Genomic DNA, 27,020 nt, shown 5'->3' on the forward strand with positions numbered 1-27,020 from the left:
GCCCCTCCTATGAGTGGTGAGCCCATTGGAGGAATGACCCACGTTGCCTCTTCGGGCTGTGCCCGGCCGGGCCCCATGGGGACAGGCCCGGCCACCAGGCGCTCGCCATCGTGCCACACCTCCGGGCCTGGCTCCAGAGCAGGGCCCCGGTGACCCGCGTCCGGGCGAGGGAAATCTGAGTTCATTTTGTTGTAATTCCATAGAAGTCTTTGAGCTACTCTTTGTCTGATCACTCACCTAGGACCTGTTTGTCTTGGGAGACCCTAGCAGGGGGCATGAAAGCCCCCAGACAACATAGCTCGTAGGATCATTGGGACACGCAAACTCCTCTACCATGGTAAGGTAGCAGCTCAGAGAGGAGCTTAACTTAAACTTAAGTATTTTTGTGAAATGCTAGTTACTTATAATTACTTATAATATTTTCTTTATTCCTTACAAGATACATTAATTTGACCCTTTTGAGAGACTTCTTCAAGCGCAGTGGTTCTTACATTTTTTTTACCGAGTACTATCTCAGAAAAAACAATTAACATTGAAATACAGTAAAGTAGTAGGCGTAAATATTCATTAAAAACAAGGCCGAGGTTTTATTTAGCAAGTGGATTGAATATATTTGGCCACTGTAACATTGCGCACATTTTGAACAGTAACACTGTGTTTGAATACAGGAAAATAAAACACTGTACTTTAATCAAGTGATTCTTTAGCGTACCTCTAGATGGATTCTCCGTGCCGGAATTTCAGAATCCCTGTTTTAGCGTGAACGGTCACATGACTCTGTTTCACCGTTTGCCAATCAAACAGCCTGGTAGTCACATGACCGATGATGCAGCGCAACTCTTAATGTTTACTTCACAAACTAGAAAAAAACGACATTTACTGTATATAATGTGCTATCATCTGTATCAGTAGAAATATTCACATTTCAGCCTATAAGAATTCCTCTTCCAACTACAGAAAACATGTTGCGGTAAATTGTAGATTCTTTTTTTTTTCATGCTTTCGTTGTGCGTATGCTAACATTAGCGTTATTACAGGGGTCACCAACCTTTTTGAAACCAAGAGCTACTTCTTGGGTGCTGATTAATGTGAAGGGCTAGCAGTTTGATACACACTTAAATAAATTGCCAAAAATAGCCAATTTGCTCAATTTACCTTGAATAAATATATATATATATATATATATATATATATATATATATATATATATATATATATATATATATATATATATATATATATATATATAATCCTTTTACGGAATGTTTTTTTTATAGAGGATAAATGAGGAAAAAAACACTTAATTGAAGGCTTTAAAATAGGAGAAAACACGAAAAAAATAAAAATAAAATTTGAAACATAATTTATCTTAAATTTCGACTCTTTAAAATGCAAAATTCAACCCAAAAAAATGAAGACAAAAACTAGCTCATTCGAATCTTTTTGAAAAAAAAAATAATAATAATTTATGGAACATCATTAGTAATTTTTCCTGACTAAGATTCATTTTAGAATTTTGATGACATGTTTTAAATAGGTTAAGATCCAATCTGTACTTTGTTAAATATATAACAAATTGGACCAAGCTATATTTCTAACAAAGACAAATCATTATTTCTTCTAGATTTTCCAGAACAAAAATTTTAAAAGAAATTCAAGACTTTAAAATAAGATTTAAATTTGATTCTACAGATTTTCCAGATTTGCCAGAATATTTTTTTTTAATTCTAATCATAATACGTTTGAAGAAATATTTCACAAATATTCTTTGTCGAAAAAACAGAAGCTAAAATCAAGAATTACATTAAAATGTATTTATTATTCTTTACAATAAATGAAAAAAATATTTGAACATTGATTTAAATCGTCAGGAAATAAGAGGAAGGAATTTAAAATGTAAAAAGTTATATGGGTTTAAAAATCCTAAAATTATTTTTAAGGTTGTATTTTTTTCTCTAAAATTGTCTTTCTGAAAGTTATAAGAAGCAAAGTAAAAAAATAAATGAATTTATTTAAACAAGTGAACACCAAGTCTTTAAAATATTTTCTTGGATTTTCAAATTCTATTTGAGTTTTGTCCCTCTTAGAATTAAAAATGTCGAGCAAAGCGAGACCAGCTTGCTAGTAAATAAATACAATTTTAAAAAAATAGAGGCAGCTCACTGGTAAGTGCTGCTATTTGAGCTATTTTTAGAACAGGCCAGCGGGCTACTAATCTGGTCCTTACGGGCTACCGGGTGCCCGCGGGCACCGCGTTGGTGACCCCTGTCTTATTATAACATAAGTGACTGTAAAATGTGAACTACGGTTATAATGCAAGTAGCATTAAAAAATACCTACTAAATCAATGAAAAGTTACTCACCAGTTACCCAGTAATTATGCTTTTTTCACTGAATACTTACCGTTACTCAAGTAACTATTTGGATTCTAACCAACTTTGTACATCCATTATATCCATGCTCAGTCGCCTTGTGGTTAGAGTATCCGCCCTGAGATCGGTAGGTCATGAGTTCGAAGCCCGGCCGAGTCAGACTATAAAAATGGGACCCATTAGCTCCCTGCTTGGCACTCAGCATCAAGGGTTGGAATTGTTTAAGGTCACGGTCATGGTTATATCACCAAAATGATTCCCCAGCACGGCCACCACTGCTGCTCACTGCTCCCCTCACCTCCCAGGTGGTGGAACAAGGGGATGGGTCAAATGCATAGGGTAATTTCACCACACTTTGTGTGTGGTGAAATTACTTTAACTATTTCATGCTTATTTAGCAAAACATTTACACCATGACTTTGTCCTCTACATCCTGGGAAATAAATTTATTGTACAGTAAGTGTGATTTCATTAGTCTTAATAATCATACAATAAAAAAAGGATTAATCTGAGAGTTGCGCAGTTTTTACATACCATATTTCCTTGAATTGCCGCAGGGTATATAGTATGCGGCTGCCTTGAATTCGCAAAATAATTAGCGCATGCTTAGTATTACCGCCTGGTCAAACTCGTGACACTTCCCCTGTCATCATTTTCAAAATGGAGGAGGCTGATTTCAATACCGGTAATTTGAAATCGCATAAAGGGAAGAAGATTAAGAGCTATTCAGTAGGATTTAAGGTCGAAGCTTGCATCACAGTCAATTTTTTACTGCATGCCTTTGGTAAGTGCCGGAGTGGGAAGAGGTTTTAAAATAATTAGCGCATGCTTACTTTTACCGCATGCCTTTGGTAAGCGCAGGAGTGAGAAGAGGTTTTAAATTAATTAGCCCCCATGCGGCAATTCAAGGAAATACGGTAGTTTATACAAAAAAAAAAAACAGTAAGACCACAGGTGTTTTTATTTGTTTTTATTATTAAAAAAATGAAATCTGAACAAGAAGGATTTGAAAACAACCATTTTACCCAGAATGAATTGTTCACTTATTTTTCTTGTTTTATAACATTAAGATTAACATTTTTTTCAATGCCAGTATCTCTCCAGGTTTGAACCTCACCACACGTAACAATAGGAATAACCCTATAAAAAAAACAACAACAAAATAAAACATCGATAATTGCCACAAGCAAATAGCTTGTGTTTCAGTATAACTGTTTATTCAGTCTAATTATAAGTACAAGTGTGCCGCGTCGCATGAAAAAGGAACTTGTGAAAATTGCTTTTCCTGTCCTGCTGTGCTAAAGGCAGCGGATGCTACATAGATATACTGTAATAAAGTATAAATACACCAAAGAGAGTGAGAGTTCTAATGGACGGGGCCGGTGAACGAGGAGAGGGAGTTCCATAACGGCGATCTGGAGGTTGAGTTCCCAGTGGCCCATTCCTGCACACAACATCAATACAATCACAGAGCGCAAGCTGCGAGCGAGCCCAGCGTGAAATCATTTCCTGCACCAGGACTTCTATTTTCTGCACAGCTTACATCTCCGCTTGGTAAAGAAAGTGCATTAGCAAATTCAATGTGTACAGCTGAGGTTCTCTATGAGGCAACAATTGGTAATAATTTGGCCTGGCGATGCCAGCTTCCAAATCAGACAGATGGCTAGCTTCTAAGAGAGAGAGAATAGCGTCGCTACTGTTGCTAGGGCAACTGTTCAAAACATTACAGCTGTCTTTTGGGTAGTGCCTATAGAATACTTCATGCACATGAAAATAATCAGTTGTTTATTTCAAGACTTGATGCTGTTTTTATCACTCAAATTCAAGCTTACTCAATCAACTTTTTTAAAAGTCCCAATGGTGCAAAATTGACTTTTTAAAGTTGTTCGAACTAATAAATATGTACCCTAGAGCAGTGTTTCCTAACAATAAGGCCCAATATGATTAGGCCGCCAAAAAATATAGGTTTTTCTACTATGGTCTGGTACTCAGTTGTAATACACTTTTCCACCACTTGTGGCAGTATTGACTAAATCAAACAAAAGAAGTCTGAGTCATAAAGAAGTTTCTTAAGCGCAAAAATGGTGACTAAAGTGGTGAAGCTGTATATATATTTGCACTTAAATTATATTGACACTTTAGTTAAACATTTGCATTGTTAATTTAGTCAACGACATGATTGTATGTATAAAAAAAAATGTTGTCCCATCTTACGCAGTATATTTGGTAAAAAAAAAAAAATAATAATAATAATTAGCCTGACCTAAGCCTAAGGTTTATGTGTTAAACAAATAATCTTTGTGATTTACACGTGCTTTCATATCATGACAATGTTGTAAACAAAAGTAGGTTAGACATAATTATTGAATGTGAATGAAATCAAGAGTCACTCCAGCCACTCTGTAGTGCAAAATTGACTTTTAAAAGATGTTTGAACTAACCATAAGGCCCAATATGATTGGGCCGCCAAAAAATATCAGTTTTTCAGTCGTGGTCTGGTACTCAGTTGTAATACACTTTTCCACCACTTGTGGCAGTAATGACAACATCAAACAGAAGAAGTCTGAGTCATAGAGAAGTTTCTTAAGCGCAAAAATGGTGACTAAAGTGGTGAAGCTGTGTAAATATTTGCACTTAAATTATATTGACACTTTAGTTAAGAAATATTTGCATCGTTAATTTAATTTATTCATTTTAGCATGACATAATTGTATGTAAATGTATTTTTCGTCCCATCCTATGCAGTATATTTGGTTAATTATTTTTTTTAAATTAGCCTAACCTAAGACCAAGGTTTATGTGTTAAATAAATAATCTTTGTTATTTACATATGCTTTCATATCATGACAATCTTGTGAACTGAAAGTAAATCAGATATTATTATTGAATATGAATAAAATAAAGAGTTACCCCAGCCACTCTGTAGTGCAAAATTGACGTTTTAAAGATGTTAGAACTAACAAATATGTACCCTAGAGCAGTGTTTCCTAATAATAAGGCCCAATATGGTTAGGCCGCCAAAAAATATTCTTGTAATACCCTTTTCCACCACTTGTGGCAGTAATGACAACATCAAACAGAAGAAGTCTGAGTCATAGAGAAGTTTCTTAAGTGCAAAAACGTTGACTGAAGTGGTGATTCATTTGCACTTAAATTATATTGACAGTTCAGTTAAACATTTGCATTAATTTAGATTATTCATTTTAGTACAACATAATTGTATGTAAATGTATTTTTCGTCCCATCTCACGCAGTATATTTGTTTTTTTTTGTTTTGTTTTTTAATTAGCCTGACCTAAGCCTAAGGTTTATGTGTTGAATAAATAATTTTTGTGATTTACACATGCTTTCATATCTTGACAATGTTGTAAACTGAAAGAAGATTAGATATGAATAGAATCAAGAGTCACTCAAGCCACTCTGTAGTGGACAAGTTGGGCCCCGTGGTCAAAAAGGTTAAAAACCTCTGCCTAATTGTGAGAAATTTTGTTTGGTTTTTTAGCTAATTGGCTAAACTAGCATGATATTGCTGTCAAAATGTGAGTGCGGTAGCTCACACAGCTATAGTTTGTGCTAGTGTTTAGGAGTGTCTTGATCTGGTATTGACTTTGGATATCGGTCGATATCAGCCAAAAAAGTATCGGATTATATTGGCTTGCATCTAAAATCTTCGATATGAATTCCGATACAAGCAGTCATGCAGCGTGTTTACTTGTGCAAAGCTGGACAGCCAGTTAACATTTAAATTTCCTCCAAGGAGGTTGGTATTTTCATGTGTTTCAGTGAAGTCTTTTTCATCTATCCATCCATCTTTAACCGCTTATCCAGAATCGGGTCGCGGGGACAACAGCTCCAGCAGAGACCCCCAGACTTCCCTCTCCAGAGCAACATTAGCAACTTCCTCCAGGGGAATCCCGAAGTGTTTCCAGGCCAGAGAGGACATGTAATCCCCCCATCTGGTCCTTGGTCTGCCGCGGGGTCCCTTGCCAGTGGGACGTGCAACGAGGACCTCTCTAGGGAGATGCTTGTGAGGAATCCGCACAAGATGCCCGACCCAAATAAGATGGCTCCTTTCCAAGCGAAGGATCAGCAACTCTACGCCGAGTCTCTCTCGGGTGACTGAACTTCTCACCCTATCTCTAAGGGAGATGCCAGCCACCCTTCTGAGGAAACTCATTTCCGCTCCTTGTATCCGCGATCTTATTCTTTCTGTCATGACCCACACTTCATGACATTAGGTGAGAGTACGAATGTAGATAGCTTGGTAGACCGAGAGCTGAGCCAGAAGGCAAAGCTCTCGTTTCGTCACAACAGTGTGGCAGAGAGACTGCAATACTGCCTCAGCTGCTCCGATTCACCGGCTGATTTCTTTCTCCATCTTTCCCTCACTCGTGAACAAGACCCCGAGATACTTAAACTCCTTCTCCTGGGACAAAGTCTCGTCCTCTACCTGGATTGTACAAACCATCGGTTTTCTGCTGAGAACCATGGCCTCATATTTGGAGATACTGATCCTCATTCCAGCCGCTGAACACTCGGCTGCGAACTGATCCAGTGAGAGCTGAAGGTCACGAACCGAAGGTGCCATCAGGAACACATCATATCCAAATAGCAGTGACGCAACCTTTGCCATGGTCACGACTCTGCCTAGATAATCCCGTCCATGAAAATCACAAACAAGATAGGTGACAGAGCGCAGCCCTGGCGGAGACCAACCCCCACTGGAAACGGATCCAACCACCCAGACACAACTCTCTCTTTGGTTGTACAGAGAATAGATGGCCCTCAGCAGGGCTCCTCTCACTCTGTACTCCCTCAGCACCTCCCACAAGATCTCCCGGGGGACCCGGTCATACGCTTTCTCCAAATCCACAAAGCACATGTAGACTGAATAAGCATACTCCCAGGCCTTCTCCAGGATTCACGCAAAAGTAAAGAGCTGGTCTGTTGTTCCACGACTGCGAGGGAATCCACATTGCTCCTCTTGAATCCGAGGTTCGACTTGAACCTCAGACTTGTAGCTGCAAGCTCTTAGGAGCTAGCAGCTACATACTAGCTAAGCAAACAACCATATATTGATTTACGTGGACCCCGACCTAAAAAAGTTGAAAAACTTATTCGGGTGTTACCATTTAGTGGGCTATTTTACGGAATATGTACTGAACTGTGCAATCTACTAGTAAAAGTTTCAATCAATCAATCAAACAATAGCACACAAGGCCTACTTGTTGGTGATATTTTATCGTTTTGTTTCAGTCTTCAAAACGTCTTTTTCAGATACACACGCAGACAAACTGACCCCGAACGGTGAGAGTGAAGTGAAGTGAATTATATTTATATAGCGCTTTTCTCTAGTGACTCAAAGCGCTTTACATAGTGAAACCCAATATCTGAGTTACATTTAAACCAGTGTGGGTGGCACTGGGAGCAGGTGGGTAAAGTGCCTTGCCCAAGGACACAACGGCAGTGACTAGAATGGCGGAAGAGGGATTCTAAGGACAAACTCAATTGGACTTTTATTGTCAGGCTCAACTGGTTATCTGAGTATGTGCAAAGGTAGTTACAAAGGTTGGAATAAACAACAAAGCTTATCTATTAATCAGTGTGCAGATGTTGTTGTTGTTGCCAAGTGAAGTTATAGCTGCTGATTAATAATTACCTGGGAGGTGACGCTGGAACATCTGACGGTAAGGTCTGCCGAAACAATATTGTCAGTCCGGTCATCCAAATCTGGAGAAGATCATGTTGGACTCACCAACCACATGGTCCTTGCCATGAACCTGTGTCCAAAACTTTGCTTCTTGCCTACATCATTAAACAAAAGGGTCATTCCTCTCTATTTAAGACATGTATTAACAACTATAATTGTAATACCTTTTCTTCTTTTCCTCCGCTGCTGCTTTTACTTAAAACAAAACAAAATACATGAAAATCACACTTAAAGTTGTGATCAAAAGTTTGCTAAATCAGACTAGAATTAAGATTTTACAATGGCCTTCCCAAAGTCATCACTTAAATGTGTGGACAATGCTGAAGGAATAAACATGTTTCACTGCAATAAGGCACTTTTGGTAGCCATCTACAGGCTTCTGGCAAGCTTCTAGTTGAATTTTGGACCATTCCTTTTGACAAAATTGCTGCAGTTCAGCTAAATGTGTTGGTTTTCTGACATGGACTTGTTCCTTCAGCATTGTCCACCAATTTTGTCAAAAGGAGTGGTCCAAAATTCAACTAGAAGCTTGCCAGAAGCTTGTGAATGGCTACCAAAAGTGCCTTACTGCAGTGAAACTTGCCAAAGGACATGTAACCAAATATTAACATTGCTGTATGTATACTTTTGACCCAGAAGATTTGCTCACAATTTCAGTAGACCAATGATAAATTCATAAAAGAACCAAACTTCATGAATGTTTTTTGTGACCAACAAGGTTGTGCTTCAATCACTCTATCACAAAAAATAAGAGTTGTAGAAAATATTGGGAAATCAAGAGAGCCACGGCAATATGTTCTTTACAAGTGTATGTACATTTTTGATCGCGACTGCAGGTTAAAAAATTAAACAGAGCAGAGGTCGACGGTGAAATACCTTTTTTGTGTACTGCGAAAGCCACCAGTGCCACTGAGAATAAGAAGAGCACCACAGCAGAGAGAGAGCCTAGAACAAGAGGCCAGTCCACCCCTGGAACATCTACACACACACGTGACATAGATATATGCTAGAGCAGGGGTCTCAAACTCAATTTACCTGGGGGCCACTGGATGCAGAAACTGGGTGAGGCTGGGCCGCAAGAAAATATTTCTTTAAAAAAACTAACATGCACTTTTTAATGAATTCACCTTCTTTGAAAGGCTTTCCCGCCCTAGCAACATACTCGCCAATTCTAGCGATCTTTCCGGGAAACACCCGATTATCAGTGCCCCTCCCGACAATCTCCCGGGGCAATCTTTCTCCCGGTTTTCACCCGGACAACAATATTAAGGGTGTGCCGTGATGGCACTGTCTTTGGCGTACTTTACAACCTGCCGTCTCGTCTGCTTTTCCACCATACAATCAGTGTGCCGGCCTAGTTACATATTGTAAGAGGCTTCTGCTGAGCCACAGAAGTGACTGCAAGACTGATTGATTGATTGATTGAAACTTTTATTAGTAAATTGCACAGTTCAGTACATATTCCGTACAATTGACCACTAAATGGTATACCCGAATAAGTTTTTCAACTTGTTTAAGTCCACGTTAATCAATTCATGTTCACACTGAGGGTGGCCGTATAAACAACTTAATCACTGTTACAAATATGTGCCACACTGTGAACCCACACCAAACAAGAATGACAAACACATTTTGAGAGAACATCTGCACCGTAACACAACATAAATACAACAAAACAAATACCCAGAATCCAATGCAGCCCAACTTTTCCAGGCTACATTAGGGGGCGGGGTGGGAGGGAGCGGGGGTGTATATTGTAGCCCGGAAGAGTTAGGGCTGCATAGGATTCTGGGTATTTGTTCTGTTGTGTTTATGTTGTGTTACAGTGCTGATGTTCTCCCAAAATTAATTTGTCATTCTTGTTTGGTGTGGGTTCACAGTGTGGCACATATTTGTAACAGTGATAAAGTTGTCGATATGGCCACCCTCACTGTGACCTGTGTGGCTGTTGATCAACTATGTCAGGGGCGCTCACACTTTTTCTGCAGGCGAGCTACTTTTCAATTGACCAAGTCGAGGAGATCTACCTCATTCCTATTTATAATTTATATTTATTTATTTATGAAAAAGACATTTTTGTTAACAAGTTAATGGTGTTTAATGATAATACAAGCATGTTTAACACACATAGATTCCTTTCTTTCATGAAGACAAGAATATAAGTTGGTGTATTTGATTCTGATGACTTGCATTGATTGGAATTAGACAGTGGTGCTGATAACGTACGCATTTTCAAATGGAGGGGAAAAAAAGTCCTCCTTTCTGTCCAATACCACATGAAAGTGGTTGGATTTGGCATCTCATTTGTCCAACTTGCAAACTCGTTTTCAAACACTTTGTCATGAGAGTAGCATATGTGTGTGGCCCTTTAATGTCTGGCAGCAGGTGAGTGATGTCAGTGAGTGTGCGGGTGGGCAAGCAAGTGAGAAAGCGGTCGCTGAGGGCGGGGGAGCAATACATTGGCATCAAACTCCGTAGCTTGCTAGCTTGTGCACGCTAGCTTTCTGAGACTCTTATTTTGTTAGCACAGGCAGGATGAAGCAGGTCTTTTATGGTGAAGACAGCAACTGTGCAGTCGGTCTTTAGAGTTTTGACAGTAGGTACGGAGTCTCTAGAAATAAAATGTGTTTCTCTGCGTCCGCCCTGTTAGTGATTTTTTTTCTTAGATATGAGCTCGCAGCAGCCAGCGTCATCTCACAAGATCCTCGGGTGCCGAGAATGTCAAACAACTGACGAAAGTGAAGTCTTGGTATGATTGATGATTGCTCATTTTTATGTATATTTTTTAATGCCTGGCTTGAGATCGACTGACACACCCTCCGAGATCGACCAGTCGATCGCGATCGACGTAATGCCCACCCCTGAACTATGTCTTGCAGTCGCTTGCTGCGTCCACAGAAGTCAATTACAATATGTGGATGGGTTGGCACGCTGTTTGTACAGTTTGTACAGGACACTAAAGGCAGTGCCCCCTTAATATTGTTGTTTGGATGAAATTCGGGAGAGCGAAAACTCCTGGAGTGGCACTGAAAATTGGGAGTATCCCGGCAAAATCGAGGAAATAACATTTCATGACAATGTAAAGCGCCATTCATATAAAACTCGCGGGCCGCACCAACCTTAAATTTTCACATGAAGGTGCGGGCCGCAAAATAACATCCGAAATTTTCACATCAAGGTGCAGGCTGCAAAATAACGTCCCGCGGGCCACGTGTTTGAGACCCCCTGTGCTAGAGTATGAAGTCTTTGTATTCATGTAATATTACCTGGTGTTGATGGTGGTGGGGGAAGACCTGAAACGACAAGATGGTCACTTTTTACATGAAGTACACATCACCGATAATATAGAAGGAAACTTTACACATAGTTAAGCAAACTACTGAAAAGACTGGATACTGCTTGTGGATAGAATCACAGCATCCATTAAAAAAACGCAATTTATATGCAAAAAATTCTGCATACGGTTTTGTAAAAAATCTTGTTGCGACACTGTAATTATTGGTGACCCGATACTACTTCTTCAGTTCCAATACCATACCAATATTGGAGCCTTGCGTATTGGCAAATACCAATATTGATCATACACAATATGGTTATTAGGGCTGTGAATCATTGGGCACCACACAATTTGATTGGATTCATGGGTGGTAAAGATTCGATTTAAATAGACTTCCTTTTTAGACCAGTTGATCTGCCGCTTCTTTTCTTTTTCTCCTCTGTCCCCCCCTCCCTTGTGGAGGGGGTCCGGTCCGATGACCATGGATGAAGTACTGGCTGTCCAGAGTCGGGACCCAGGATGGACAGCTCGTCGGGACCTAGGATGGATCGCTCGCCTGTGTCTCGGTTGGGGACATCTCTACGCTGCTGATCCGCCTCCGCTTGGGATGGTTTCCTGTGGACGGGACTCTCGCTGCTGTCTTGGATCCGCTTTGAACTGAACTCTCGCGGCTGTGTTGGAGCCACTATGGATTGAACTTTCACAGTATCATGTTAGACCCGCTCGACATCCATTGCTTTCGGTCCTCTCCAAGGTTTCTCATAGTCATCATTGTCGCTGGCGCCCACTGGGTGTGAATTCTCCTTGCCCTTATATGGGTTCTTCCGAGGATGTTGTAGTCGTAGTGGTTTGTGCAGTCCTTTGAGACATTTGTGATTTGGGGCTATATAAATAAACATTGATTGATTGCTTCAGAATTGATTCTCGATTATAAACGATTTTTAATCCCAATTCTATACTTTTTTTTAATAGCATTGGATGATTGAACAGCTCTTATCAATTTCTCTATTATGTAAACGCAAACTGGTTTTGTTTAATACAAGCATACCCCAAAAAATTAATAAAGGACAGATTGGAAATAAAATAAAATAAAATAAAACAATAAATACATTAAAATTAGATTTTTTATTTTTTTTAATCGATTAAGAATCATAAGAATAGCGATTGATCTGAAAATGTATATTTTTATACACTCCTAATGGTTATGGCCCTAGTTTATTTTGAACACCCATACAAATACAGTATGATTTATCACGTTTTCAGTTTCTCATTAAAACCAAGTCCGAAAAGGAGTAAGAAAAAACTGATCTTATTCAACCTTAACTCTTTTCTTTTAATAGTAATTTTCAACACATTTGTTTGTACTCAATCTGTAACACAACAGTGAATGAGTAAGTAACTGAAAAAAGGATGTTCTCCAAGAAGGTTTTGACTGAAAATTACTGAGAAGCACTGCAAGGTTTCTTATTGTATCCCATTGGGTTGAGTTTTTTCTTGCTTTGATGTGGGATCTGAGCTGAGGATGTCGTTGTGGCCTGTGCAGCCCTTTGAGACACTTGTGATTAAGGGCTATATAAATAAACTTTGATTGATTGATTAAGTTAAGCTCATGATGCAATAAGTTGAATGATTCGCACACGTTTGTTCTTACTTCCTAATACGCAATATACAAGTATAATTAGTTGATAGTTGTTTATATTGACAAATGTGATGTTTTAGACTGCAGATAGACTGAGAATTTTTTTTTTTTTTTTACATGCGCTCTGAATATGCTCTGTTGATTGATTGAGTGACACTTTTATCAGTAGATTGCACATTACAGTACATATTCCGTACAATTGACCACTAAATGGTAACACTCGAATAAGTTTTTCAACTCGTTTAAGTCGGGGTCAATTCATGGTAAAAACGTAATGAGTGACCCATTGAACTGGATTTGAACCAGTGCCCTAAGGAACTCAGCATAAGCTACTAGAGCCCTCCACTCTACCAACTGAGGTATTGAAGGGATTAGCTGTCACTGACGATAAATTAAAAATGACCAACGACAGAAGTGCGGCGATTCTGTTGGCAGCAGCATCTCGTTGACGGATGCGCTTCCTTATAAACACAGTTTGGCGCACACGCGTCAGTGTGACACAGTTCGCTGTATCGGTCACGTGACCGAAACAGCTCATGATCGGTCACGTGACTTTCAAAAAGCAGTACGTGCACCGGCACAGGGTTTTGCTCTATGAGCTCGAAGCATGCGACGATGCATCTGTGTTGCCGGAACCATCGCTAGTGTGCACTTCTGCCCAATCACCTTTTGTTACACTTTTGGGAATTATTAAATGTTTCCCTATTTGTAATTCTACCTTGCCTCCTGTCTCTGCATCCTGGGGTCACCTCCTTGATCTGGTCTTAACAGGATGGGTCAAATGCAGAGAGTAATTTCACCACACCTAGTGTGTGTGTGACAATCAGTGGTACTTTAACTTAACTCTATATCAGATCAGAAACACCTAAAATTGGTATTTGATACTTTGAAATGTTGTTTATATTCAAATACAAATAGTACACATTTGTTTTTTAGAAAATCATGAAAAGTGAGGTTTACACAAATATTGCTGTTTTTATTGTATTCATTAATATTGTATTTCATTACTTTTCTTTAGTTTAACTCAGTAAGTTTAGAGTTAAGGAGTTTCAATATACAAACCCCATTTCCATATGAGTTGGGAAATTGTGTTAGATGTAAATATAAACGGAATACAATGATTTGCAAATCCTTTTCAACCCATATTCAGTTGAATATGCTACAAAGACAACACATTTGATGTTCAAACTCATAAACTTAATTTTTTTTTTTTTTTGCAAATAATCATTAACTTTGAATTTCATGGCTGCAACACGTGCCAAAGTAGTTGGGAAAGGGCATGTTCACCACTGAGTTACATCACCTTTTCTTTGAAGAACACTCAAACGTTTGGGAACTGAGGAAACTAACTGTTGAAGCTTTGAAAGTGGAATTCTTTCCCATTCTTGTTTTATGTAGAGCTTCAGTCGTTCAACAGTTCGGGGTCTCCGCTGTCGTATTTTACGCTTCATAATGCGCCACACGTTTTCCATGGGAGACAGGTCTGGACTGCAGGCGGGCCAGGAAAGTACCTGCACTCTTTTTTTACAAAGCCATGCTGTTGTAACGCATGCTGAATGTTGCATGGTATTGTCTTGCTGAAATAAGCAGGGGCGTCCATGAAAAAGACGGCGGTTAGATGGCAGCATATGTTGTTCCAAAACCTGTATGTACCTTTCAGCATTAATGGTGCCTTCACACATGTGTAAGTTACCCATGCCTTGGGCACTAATGCACCCCCATACCATCACAGATGCTGGCTTTTGAACTTTGCGTCGATAACAGTCTGGTTGGTTCGCTTCCCCTTTGGTCCGGATGACACGATGTCGAATATTTCCAAAAACAATTTGAAATGTGGACTCGTCAGACCACAGAACACTTTTCCACTTTGCATTAGTCCATCTTAGATGATCTCGGGCCCAGAGAAGCCGGCGGCGTTTCTGGATGTTGTTGATAAATGGCTTTCGCTTTGCATAGTAGAGCTTTAACTTGCACTTACAGATGTAGCGACGAACTGTATTTAGTAACAGTGGTTTTCTGAAGTGTTCCTGAGCCCATGTGGTGATATCCTTTAGAGATTGATGGCGGTTTTTCATTCAATGTGGGTTTCCGGCCATGCCGATTACGTGGAGTGGTTTCTTTTTTTACCTTTTGATGATATTATGGACCATACATGCTGAAATCCCTAAATTTCTTGCAATTGCACTTTGAGAAATGTTGTTCCTAAACTGTTTGACTAGTTGCTCACACAGTTGTGGACAAAGGGGTGTACCTCGCCCCATCCTTTCTTGTGAAAGACTGAGCATTTTTTGGGAAGGTGTTTTCATACCCAATCATGGCACCCACCTGTTTTCAATTAGCCTGTTCCAAATAAGTGTTTGATGAGCATTCCTCAACTTTATCAGTATTAATTGCCACCTTTCCCAACTTCTCCGTCACGTGTTGCTGGCATCCAATTCTAAAGTTAATGATTATTTGCAAAAAACAAAATGTTTATCAGTTTGAACATCAAATATGTTGTCTTTGTAGCATATTCAACTGAATACGGGTTGAAAATGATTTGCAAATCATTGTATTCCGTTTATATTTACATTTAACACAATTTCCCTACTCAAATGGAAACGGGGTTTGTAGTTGTATTGGGATTTCAGGATTCAATAAAAAAAATATTGAAACTAATTTAAATGTATTTGAAATTATATATACGGTATATCATATATGTATGTACAATTGTATGTAAAATATCATAGTATTTAATTGTGAATAATTGCATTTCATAATAAATGACCTTATCCCTACACACAGTATGTCAGTACCTCTTGAAATCATTAGGGGGCGGCTGCGTTCAGAATCAGTCCACTTCCCTCCCAAGAGGAGGCTGTACTGGCACTGGTAGGAGGCCACCAGTGTGTCCTGCACCGGCACAGGGAACGTGGTCTCATGGCCAGTGGCTTGTACACGATAACTGGAGACAGGAAGTTGCCCGTCCAGCAGGTACAGGTTGAACAGCGCACCTGGGTATGCGGGGGACCCCGTGCAGAGCATGTGCCACACCTGTGCGTGTTGCTGGAGACTGAGGGTGGGCACTGGCAGCTCGTCTGGACATAAACAGCACAGTTAAGATTAGTCAGCATGAAATATGCTGACTAATATATTTGAGAACAATAACCTTTTACTGTGATTTGAACGGTGTTGCTGACACTTGAATTAACCACTTCCTCTCTACTAGTGACCTGGTAGAAGCACGTATATTCGCCGTCCTGTCCCTGCTTCATCGGCCCCATGCTGAAGAGTCCGGGTTGGGATTCCAAGTTTGATCCCTGGACGGCCTGAGCCTCTCCTCCTGAACCACCCCTCACCAAAAGGAAGGAGGTGTGTTTGTGACCAGACTGGACAAGGCCTGGAGCAGAACAGCTGAAGGACAACATGGTGCCATGGTTTACCACGCCACCTGGGGGATCCACCGATAAGACGGGAGGAGGCAAGGAGGGAATGGCTGACGTTGGGGAAACACCTGCCGGGGTAAGGAAACTATAAGTATTAGTAGGAACATATTTTTATTAATTGAGTAGTTGGACTCCTGATCTTAGATCTGTGTCTTTCCAACCATTCATTCATTTTCTACATGTCCTATTTGGTATATAGTAAGGCATCTGGAGTAGAATTGGCCATTTGACTTGAATCTGATATAAAGAAAATTAACATTTTGATGCACAAATTATGACAATCTACTTTGGTTTTCACCCTAAGGGGTTATTTTTTCCTTTCTTGGCGTAACAAAAAAAAAATCATTGTGAAATGTCCGCTAAGTTGCGTTAGAAGTTAAATGATAAAATACATTTTCAGAAAAAAATGAATAAAATATGATTTTGTCAACACCATAGAACTATATGTTTACTAGGGGTGTAGGGAAAAATCGATTTGAATACGAATCGAATCGTTTACGTTGTGCGATTCAGAATCGATTCTCATTTTTAAAAAATATATATATATTTTTTTAATCAATCCAACAAACCACTACACAGCAATACCATAACAATGCAATCCAATTCCAAAACCAAACCTGACCCAGCAACACTCAGAACTGCAATAAACAGAGCAATTGAGAGGAGACACAAACACAACACAGAACAAACCAAAAGTAATGAAACAAAAATAAATATTATCAACAACAGTATCAATATTAATTATAATTTCAGCATAGCAGTGATTAAAAATCCCTCATGGAGTTATTAGACATTTATAAAAATAAAAAAAAAGAACAATAGTGTCACAGTGGCTTACACTTGCATCGCATCTCATAAGCTTGACAACACACTATGTCCAATGTTTTCACGAAGATAAAATAAGTCATATTTTTGGTTCGTTTAATAGTTAAAACACATTTGCATTATTGCAATCAGTTGATAAAACATTGTCCTTTACAATTGTAAAAGCTTTTTTTTTTTAATCTACTACTCTGCTAGCATGTCAGCAGACTAGGGTAGATCCTGCTGAAATCCTATGTATTGAATGAATACAGAATCGTTTTGAATCGGAAAAATATCGTTTTTAAATCGAGAATCGAATAAATTGATGTATTATCGAATCGTGACCCCCAAGAATCGATATTGAATCAAATCGTGGGACACCCAAAGATTCACAACCCTAATGTTTACCTCTGCCAGGATGTACTGTATGTAATCCTTGCTGTTAGTCTGTAAATTAGTTTGTTTGTTTGTTGGCTTATTCTTTTGCTCATTCGTTGAGTCCTTCGTTCCTTGGCTCATTTGTTTGCTCGTTTTGTATGCTTGTTTGTTGGTTTGTTCTTTGGATCTTTCTATTTTGACTTCAGTGGTTCATTCGTTGGCTTGTTTGCTGGTTTGTTCATTAGTTAGTTGGTTCATTTTTTGGTTTGTTCGTAAGTTTGTCGGTTCTTTTGATTGTTTTTTCGTTGGTTTGTTCATTGTTTCGTTGGCTTGTTGGTTTGTCGGTTGTTTCTTTTTTTATTTTCATTGTTTTGTTTGTTGGCCTGCTCATTAGCTTGTTAGTTTATTCTCTGCTTTGTTTGTTGGTTCGTTGGTTAGTTTATAGGTTCATTCAGTAGATTGTTCATTGGCTCATTTGTTGGTTTGTTCAGTTGGATGGTTGGTTCGTTGGTTCGTTCACAAAATAACTCAAAGTTACGGGTTGATTTGATTAAACTTTCAGGAAATGTCAGAAATGGGATAAGTAACAACTGAGGTTCTTTATTTTTATGGTTTTGTGTGTGCATGCTAGCAGTCCCGCATAGACAAAGAGTGCAGATGACAGAAGGGTCTACTTTGTTTCTTTCATTCCGCTATAGCTCAAATGTTATGGGTTGAATTACATCGATCTTTTCAGGAAATTTCGTATTGCTTTTCTAGTTGATAATGTTTTACAATGTGTTTGCATAGTTTAAGATATTCCAGTACTGCTAAATGCATTGCAAAAACATTGAGCCTCCTGACATAATAAATGAATGTTTTCACTTTTGACACAATTCTGGAGCCTTAAGTATTGGTCGTTAACAATACCAAACCAATGCAATATAAGCACAAATCATACACAGTTTTATTATAATGTATTGTGAAACGTAAAAAAAAAAAAAGGCTTTATCAAATAAAAATACTCAAACAAAAAACAATAGAATGTATGAGAAACACTAACCTATTTCTACTGAAACAGATTTATGTCTTTAGTGTAAAGTGTAGTTGTGAATGTATTGCTTCATTTAATAAAGCCAAACGCAAATATGGCAACAAAATAGTAACCCACACTTTACTTTTGTAAAGCAATTCTATATAGCAGATATGGGCATCTACATCTACAAAATGAGTTGCCTGAGTGGCTGGACAAGACATGTGTAAAAACAAAAAAAAAAAAAAAGTTTACTGGTAATTGTTTTTTGGCGACACCTATGTTGAACAATAAACAATCTTTAAAGTCTTTAAACTCTCATAACGCAATAAGCAGAATGATGCAGACACATTTAATACTGGATACTTTCCAATATGCTTCTCCATTGGATAATTTGTTTCGGTAAGCAATATGCAACTATAATTATTTTATACGTGTGTATATTGACACGTTATGTTTTTGACTGCAATGAAGGACACTTTACATATGTCTAGCTTGTGTGCAATTCTCCCGTCCAAAGGCAAAACCTAGTAACTCACTTCTAGCTGATTTTGAGAAAACAAAGGAAAACCAATCCATCTTGATGCTGTCTTACAAAGATTTACAAAGTCATCAAACGTATAGATGTTTTCTTGAGCTTTCATTTTCTTGCCGATTGAGCCATGGATTGAAACTGCTCTCATGAACGTGTGCCCTTTCTCCAGATATTTTATCACAATCTCGGGTGGGCCCCATTCTGCGTTTGCACATTGGGCAAGAGCCGTGTACAGCGTCCAGTTTTTATTTTGACCTTCACATTTGTCTGCCCAAAAGAGTATGCAAGGGGAAGAATCAAGAACAATACATTTAATGAAGGTGCTTGCAACGTCCTGGGCCAATCTTCCAAATATCCCCTCGTGCCATAATATCACATAATCAGGTTGACCGTCGGCCCCCATTCGTGCAAATGTCTCATTAAAGACAATAAGGCGACTGACAAAGAAGCTCCGATTGGTTCCTTGAGATACTAGGTTTTTCTGTTGTATCTACGCGGTTATGTGGTAGTTGCTAGGTCCTGCCATGCGCGTAACAGCTTACTTACGGAACAAATTACAATATCGCATACACTAATGTAAAGCATATCACCTAGGAACTCCAAAATTATTATCAGCTCAGTTTTGACCAAAATTGAGCTACTGGGTTTTGCCTTTGGACGGGAGAATTGCTTTCTTATAGCTGCTGTGTATCTGCTAGTTTCGAGTAGCTAATAGCGTAAAATGTTAATTTTTGTAAATGACTTCATTAAAATACATACTTGAGATGTGACTGGCTGTCAAACTTTAGTAAACGCGCTGCAGGACTGCTTGCTTTGAGATTTTACCTATATAATCTGATACTATGTTTTTTTGGCTGTTATCAGATTGATATCCGATATCAATATCGAATCAGGACACCCCGGTTTGAAACATGATAGAACCAAATATTTGATACATTGTAATAAACAACTACAAGCAGGGTTCATTAGCTCATACTCAAGACTAGATAGTCTGATGGGATGGTGTGGTATTCAGGTATTTATCCCCTAAATTAGAGGCAACACCATTCCCAGACTAGAGCTGTCCTATCTAGTCTTGAGCATGAACTGATGAGGCAAAACGGTTTCAACCTGAACAATCCAGTTGTGACCCATTCAATATCCTGAGAATAAAATGAGCTGGATGAATGACAATCAGTCAGAAGTATACATTTCATGAAAACGCAGGTCCGTTATGGAAAACACAGATATCCACTGCAAAGCACGCTGAATATGACTGGATACTCCCAGTCATTCTGCAGACACACCCCAAAATGTTGTTTTTTTATTTGAGAGACATGACGATGGAGGTTTTTTGGGTATTTTTCTGCATTCTAAATATAAAATAAATGCAATCAAAAATTCTTGCTTACAATGGAGCCTATGGGAGTTGCGCAATTCCGCCTGCAAAGCCCTTAAAAAAAAACATCCAAACACCTCCATTAAGGTCTTACTGTATATAGACACTGTAAGTATGTATGTCATTTAGTAACGGGCACATTCATAATAATTTTAAGCAAAAAACGCATCATAACATTTGTTTTTTTTCCTTCATTACTGACTATCACTCACTGCAGACTTTATGAGAGCCAACCAACATAATACAACAAATATTACTGTGCAAGGTCTGCTGTCATTAAGATGCCGCCTGCTAAGATGTTGATATTTTCCTATTTAGGTGAAAAATGTCTCATAATCCTCACAAAGAAACGAGGTGGGAGCGCGGGGGTAACAAGCGCTTATCGTGTTGTTCTCGTAATTGTCTGGTCCTGAATGGCAGTCAAAGTGTACCAACTTGTCGGAATACCTACTCAGATCTCTTCTGTCCAGGTGAGACTTATGATTTATGATCTAGAAAAACTTACATGGAGCAAGGAAGCGAGGAAGCAGCACACCACTCTGATATAAACATGGTGACACAGGTAGTGATTACAGCGCCACTATAAATAGTTTGTCTGCGTAAGTATTTAAAATATCTATCACTAATACTTACTTAATATTGAAGTCATGAAATGTAAATTGATTATCGTTGGTTTTGAATGGTTATTTATTTGGGTTTTATGGGTGAAATAGTGGAGCTCGGCAGTGAGCTGACTTTTATTTACATTTATTTATTATTTAGAAATGCATTCAAAAAAATCCATCCATCATCATATCTTTCGTAGTGATTGTGAACGATGGGCAAAATTCCCCCAAAAAGTGCAGTTCCCCTTATGTTAAAGGCCTACTGAAATTAGAATTGTTTTATTTAAACGGGGATAGCAGGTCCATTCTATATGTCATACTTCATAATTTCACGATATTGCCTTATTTTTGCTGAAAGGATTTAATAGCGAACATCGACGATAAAGTTTGCAACTTTTGGTTGCTAATAAAAAGCTTTGCCTTTACCGGAAGTAGCAGACGATGTGCGTGTGACATCATGGGTTGTAGGGCTCCTCACATCCTCACATTGTTTATAATCATAGCCTCAAGCAGCAAGAGCTATTCGGACCGAGAAAGCAACGATTTCCCCATTAATTTGAGCGAGCATGAAAGATTTGTGGATGAGGAAAGTTAGACTGAAGCACAAAAACAAAAAGAAAAGAAAAAGCGACGGCTCGGGGCGGTGGCAGTGTGAGCGTTTCAGATGTAATTAGACACATTTACTAGGATAATTCTGGAAGATCCCTTATCTGCTTAATGTTTTAATAGTGTTTTAGTGAGATTGTATAGTCATACTTCAAAGTCGGATGGCTGCTGTAAACGCCAGTGTCTCTCAGAGAAGCCGAGGAGCCAAGCTCACAACTGCCTTTTTTTACGGCTGCTGCAGGAGGTCCCATAATCCACTGATGTCTTTGGTAAGAGTCGACTTAATATCACAATTTTCCCATCCAAAAACTTGCTGGTTGACGTGGACAAACATGTTCGCTTGACCGCTCTGTGTTATAGCTTCACAACAAACAAAGAAACGGAGGTTGTGTCTCGGTTGCTAAAGGCAGCTGCAATCCACCGCTTTCCACCAACAGCTTTCTAATTTGACGTCTCCATTATTAATTGAACAAATTGCAAACGATTCAGCAACACAGATGTCCAAATTACTGTGTAATTATGAGATGAAAAGAGACGACTTTTAGCCGTAAGTGGTGCTGGGCTAATATGTCCCCTCCAACCCATCCATCCATCCATCCATTTTCTACCGCTTATTCCCTTTGTGGTCGCCGGGGGCGCTGGTGCCAATCTCAGCTACAATCGGGCGGAAGGCGGGGTACGCCACCTCATCGCAGGGCCTACACAGATAGACAGACAACATTCACACTCACATTCACACACTAGGGCCAATTTAGTGTTGCCAATCAACCTATCCCCATTTAGTATATAACATCGACGATAAAGTTTGCAACTTTTGGTCGCTAATAAAAAAGCCTTGCCTTTACCCAAAGTAGCAGATGATGTGCGTGTGAGGTCACGAGTTGTAGGGCTCCTCACATCCTCACATTGTCTATAATTATAGCCTCAAGCAGCAAGAGCTATTCGGACCGAGAAAGCGACGATTTCCCCATTAATTTGAGCGAGGATGAAAGATTTGTGGATGAGGAAAGTTAGACCGAAGCAGTGTGAGCATTTCAGATGTAATTAGACACATTTACTAAGATAATTCTGGAAGATCCCTTATCTGCTTAATGTTTTAATAGTGTTTTAGTGAGATTGTAAAGTCATACCTCAAAGTCGGCTGCGGTGAACGCCAGTATCTCTCAGGGAAGCCGAGGAGCCAAACTCACAGCTGCCTTTTTTGACAGCTGCTGCAGGAGGTCCCATAATCCACTAATGTCTCCGGTAAGAGTCGACTTAATATCACAATTTTCCCATCCAAAAACTTGCTGGTTGACGTAAACAAACATGTTCGCTTGACCGCTCTGTGTTATAGCTTCACAACAAACAAAGAAACGGAGGCTGTATCTCGGTTGCTAAAGGCAGCTGCAATCCATCGCTTTCCACCAACAGCTTTCTAATTTGACGTCTCCTTTATTAATTGAACAAATTGCAAAAGATTCAGCAACACAGATGTCCAAATTACTGTGTAATTATGCGATGAAAAGAGACGACTTTTAGCCGTAAGTGGTGCTGGGCTAATATGTCCCCTCCAACCCGAGACGTCACAAACACACGTCATCATTCTGCGACGTTTTCAACAAGAAACTCCGCGGGAAATTTAAAGTTGCAATTTAGTAAACTAAAAAGGCCGTATTGGCGTGTGTTGCAATGTTAATATTTCATCATTGATATATAAACTGTCAGACTGCGTGGTCGGTAGTAGTGGGTTTCAGTAGGTCTTTAAGGTCTCTTCCCAGAAGAGTGGACTTTGTATTGATGGTTATATACCAACATCATGTTTCAGTTTCTCCTATTTACCATTTAGCATAGTAGCATGGTGAGGCGGTTTCACCACAAACCTGCAGTTGCTGTCAGCAGCACGCCTTGTGTTTGATCTTGTGTGTGGGCGGGAGCTTTCTATACACAAAATGCAGGATGTGACAACCGCGACACACACACACCCACAGCGCAGAGGACAATGAGAAATTGTAGGGAACACCTGCATGCAGCCAGGGCGGATGGGAGTGTTTATTATTTGATGCCAAATGTGCAGTACAATCAGTGCAGATTGTTTTTTTTTGTTTTTTGTTTTTTGTTTTTTTAAGTGCTGCTCAATGGTGTGATGTTTGGCGTAAAATGTCTGACTTTTCCAAAAATAAATCTTAAAGGCCTACTGAAACCCACTACTACCGACCACACAGTCTGATAGTTTATATATCAATGATGAAATATTAACATTGCAACACATGCCAATACGGCCTTTTTAGTTTACTAAATTGCAATTTTAAATTTCCCGGGACTTTTTTCTTGAAAACGTCGCGTAATGATGACGTGTACGCGTGACGTCACGGGCTGTTATGAATATGAGCGCTGCACACACACACAGCTAAAAGACGTCTGCTTTAATTACACATTATTTTGGAGATCTGTGTTGCTGAATCTTTTGCAATTTTTTCAATTAATATTGGAGAAGTCAAAGTACAAAGACGGAATAGGAAAGCTTTAGCCTTTAGCCACACAAACACACGGTGATTCCTTGTTTATAATTCACCGAGGTGAAACTTTCCTATGGATCAGAGCGGACATGGATCCGGACTACATGTCAACCAGCAGGTTTCGGTGAGAAAATTGTGGTTAAAAAGTCGCCACTTACCGGATATCAGCTGAGCTTGGGTTTCCCGTACAGCTGCCGTCGACTTCCCCGAGACACTGCACGTCGACACTAGGCCGTGGACGTACACTTCCGACTATCAGGTACTGTTAAACTCACTAAAACACTAGCAACACAATAGAAAGATAAGGGATTTCCCAGAATTATCCTAGTAAATGTGTCTAAAAACATGAATCCGTCTCAATGCAACGCGATTTGAATCGCGTTTTTTTTTTTTTTTTTTCTAGTCCGTCGCTATCAATACTGTATCCTCAAACACGAATCTTTAATCCTTGCTCAAATTAATGGTGAAATTGTCGTTTTCTCGGTCGAAATAGCTGTTTTTGTTGGAGGCTCCCATTAAAATCAATGTGAATATATGAGGAGCCATCAACATGTGAAGTCATCGTCTGCGACTTCCGGTTAAGGCAGGGCTTTTCTCCAGTTGCGAACTTTATCGTGGATGTTCTCTACTAAATCCTTTCAGCAAAAATATGGCAATATCGCGAAATGATCAAGTATGACACATAGAATGGACCTGCTATCCCCGTTTAAATAAAAAAATCTCATTTCAGTAGGCCTTTAAAGGCACACTCACCTCTTGGGTGCTGTATAGGTAAAAATGGACTGTAAGCACTGTAGAGGCCTTGCAGGTTCCTGTACAAACAGCAAAGTAATTCAGGTTCTGGTCCCTTCTTGAGTTGCACGGTGAAGTGAACCTCCTCTGAAGGAGACTCTAATTCCATTGAGTCCATCTTAAAGAATGAATAGAGAAACACAATCAAGTAGAGTCCAGTGGAGGCCCACACATGACAGCTTAGAAACAAAAAAAACCTCTCTGTATCGGCTGTACAGCAAGAAGAAAACTCCGCGTTGGCCTTCTGAGGCCCGACAGACCAGGACAACAGAGTCCTTGGACCAGGAATGAACGGTGAGTTTCGGCGCCGGCAGACTGGGAGAAGACGTTGACGCCGACAGCCCTTCTAGGTAAATAAGGGGATGTAACACAACAGCAATCAGTTTCACAAGTCGTCTTTGAGGCTGCATATGTAAAAACTATGCAAAGCAAAGTGAAGAGCTGCTTACCCCATAGCGTTAAGAAAATGAGCAGCGGTATCCAAGGTGATTGTCCACCTGACCCACAGTGCATCTTAGATTGACTCAAGAAGAAAAATGCTGGTAGAAGCTGCCGTAAGCCAGAGGAGTTCTCTCTCCTTCTCTTCCTCTCTCTGATTTCTTAATACATATGACATCCTCTTGAAGAGTAGAAGAGCAGGGGGGAAGGCTGTAAACACACTTCCTTTTATGGAATCCACCACAACACATGCAACACATATCGACAGCGGATGGCACTGTGGTAAAAAAAAAAAAAAGCTTGTTAACTTTTCTGGATGTGCAAAATAATTTTGGTGTAAAAGTGTCGTGCAACAATTACAGTGCTTTTAATATTAGTCCAAATCACCTTCTTCTTTCTCCGGTATGTTTCACTGGAGACAAACTCCAGCTTACAAACTAAAGACCTGTTTCTCAACATCAATGGCATTAATTGAAATAACGCAAGAGATCACAAAAGCAATAGATTGTTAAAAATGTGCTGCTAAATTTGACACAATTAATCAGAGTATCTTAATAAACACATTATAACGGTGTGACATCAGAGGAGCAGCACAGTGGTAGAGGGGTTAGTGCATGTGCCTCACAATACGAAGGTCCTGAGTAGAGATGCGCGTATAGGCAATAATATCATCCGCATCCGCTTCACCAAAGTCGTCATCCACCCGCCGTCCCCCCGAACCAACATTTTATCAGGACCGTACCCGCCCGCCATCCGCCCGCCTGAAATATATCAGAGGTCAGCCGCCTTTAAATGATAAATGGGTTGTACTTGTATAGCGCTTTTCTACCTTCAAGGTACTCAAAGCGCTTTGACACTACTTCCACATTTACCCATTCACACACACATTCACACACTGATGGAGGGAGCTGCCATGCAAGGCGCCAACCAGCCCCCATCAGGAGCAAGGGTGAAGTGTCTTGCTCAGGACACAACGGACGTGACGAGGTTGGTTCTAGGTGGGATTTGAACCAGTGACCCTCGGGTTGCGCACGGCCACTCTCCCACTGGGCCACGCCGTCCCTTTACCTCTCAGAGAGCTATTTAAACCTGTTTCACAGAGTAATGATGACAATTGGAGCCGCTAACGTTCTCGCGATTACCCAATAGCGTTCATCCTGATGACAAGAATATGGGCGTGCTGAGAAGCCATTGCCTTACACATCTTCAACAACATGTACGAACCGATTGTTAGTCCGGCAACATGTTGTATGCGGCTTCCGTAATCACACGTACAAGATTGAAAGGCATACTGGGTGATAGAGTACGCTGATGGTTGTGATATAAACAACTTTAACACTTACTAATATGCGCCACGCTGTGAAGCCACACAGTTAAAGATTTACAAACACATTTCGGGAGAACATCCGCACAGTAACACAACATAAACGCAACACAACAAAAACCCAGAATCCTTTGTATCCATGACACTTCCTGAATATATTTTACACCCCCACACCCCCTACCCCGCCCACGGTGTCACGGATACAAAGGATTCTGGGGGGGTTGCGG

General features: G+C 39.7%; 1 protein-coding gene across 2 annotated transcripts; it reads right to left on the reverse strand.

Annotated features, from left to right (window-relative positions):
* Window positions 1–3,327: 3,327 nt before the first annotated feature.
* On the reverse strand, window positions 3,328–25,707 carry LOC133559059 (leukocyte immunoglobulin-like receptor subfamily B member 5). 2 transcript variants are annotated; one of them, XM_061910409.1, is made up of 11 exons: window positions 25,481–25,707; window positions 25,229–25,374; window positions 24,993–25,149; window positions 16,147–16,491; window positions 15,794–16,075; window positions 11,349–11,375; window positions 8,959–9,060; window positions 8,247–8,277; window positions 8,128–8,177; window positions 8,032–8,066; window positions 3,328–3,816 (listed from the first exon to the last, which is right to left on the reverse strand). In XM_061910409.1, the coding sequence occupies exons 1-11, from the start codon at window positions 25,542–25,544 to the stop codon at window positions 3,739–3,741; spliced, it is 1,317 nt and encodes a 438-aa protein (XP_061766393.1). In that variant the 5' UTR covers window positions 25,545–25,707; the 3' UTR covers window positions 3,328–3,738. The 2 variants fall into 2 exon arrangements, with proteins under 2 accessions (XP_061766393.1, XP_061766384.1); XM_061910400.1 differs by having other exon boundaries at window positions 25,229–25,377; window positions 25,481–25,701.
* Window positions 25,708–27,020: the final 1,313 nt, after the last annotated feature.

Source organism: Nerophis ophidion, linkage group LG01 (assembly GCF_033978795.1).
Source record: "Nerophis ophidion isolate RoL-2023_Sa linkage group LG01, RoL_Noph_v1.0, whole genome shotgun sequence".
Classification (NCBI taxonomy): domain Eukaryota; kingdom Metazoa; phylum Chordata; class Actinopteri; order Syngnathiformes; family Syngnathidae; genus Nerophis; species Nerophis ophidion.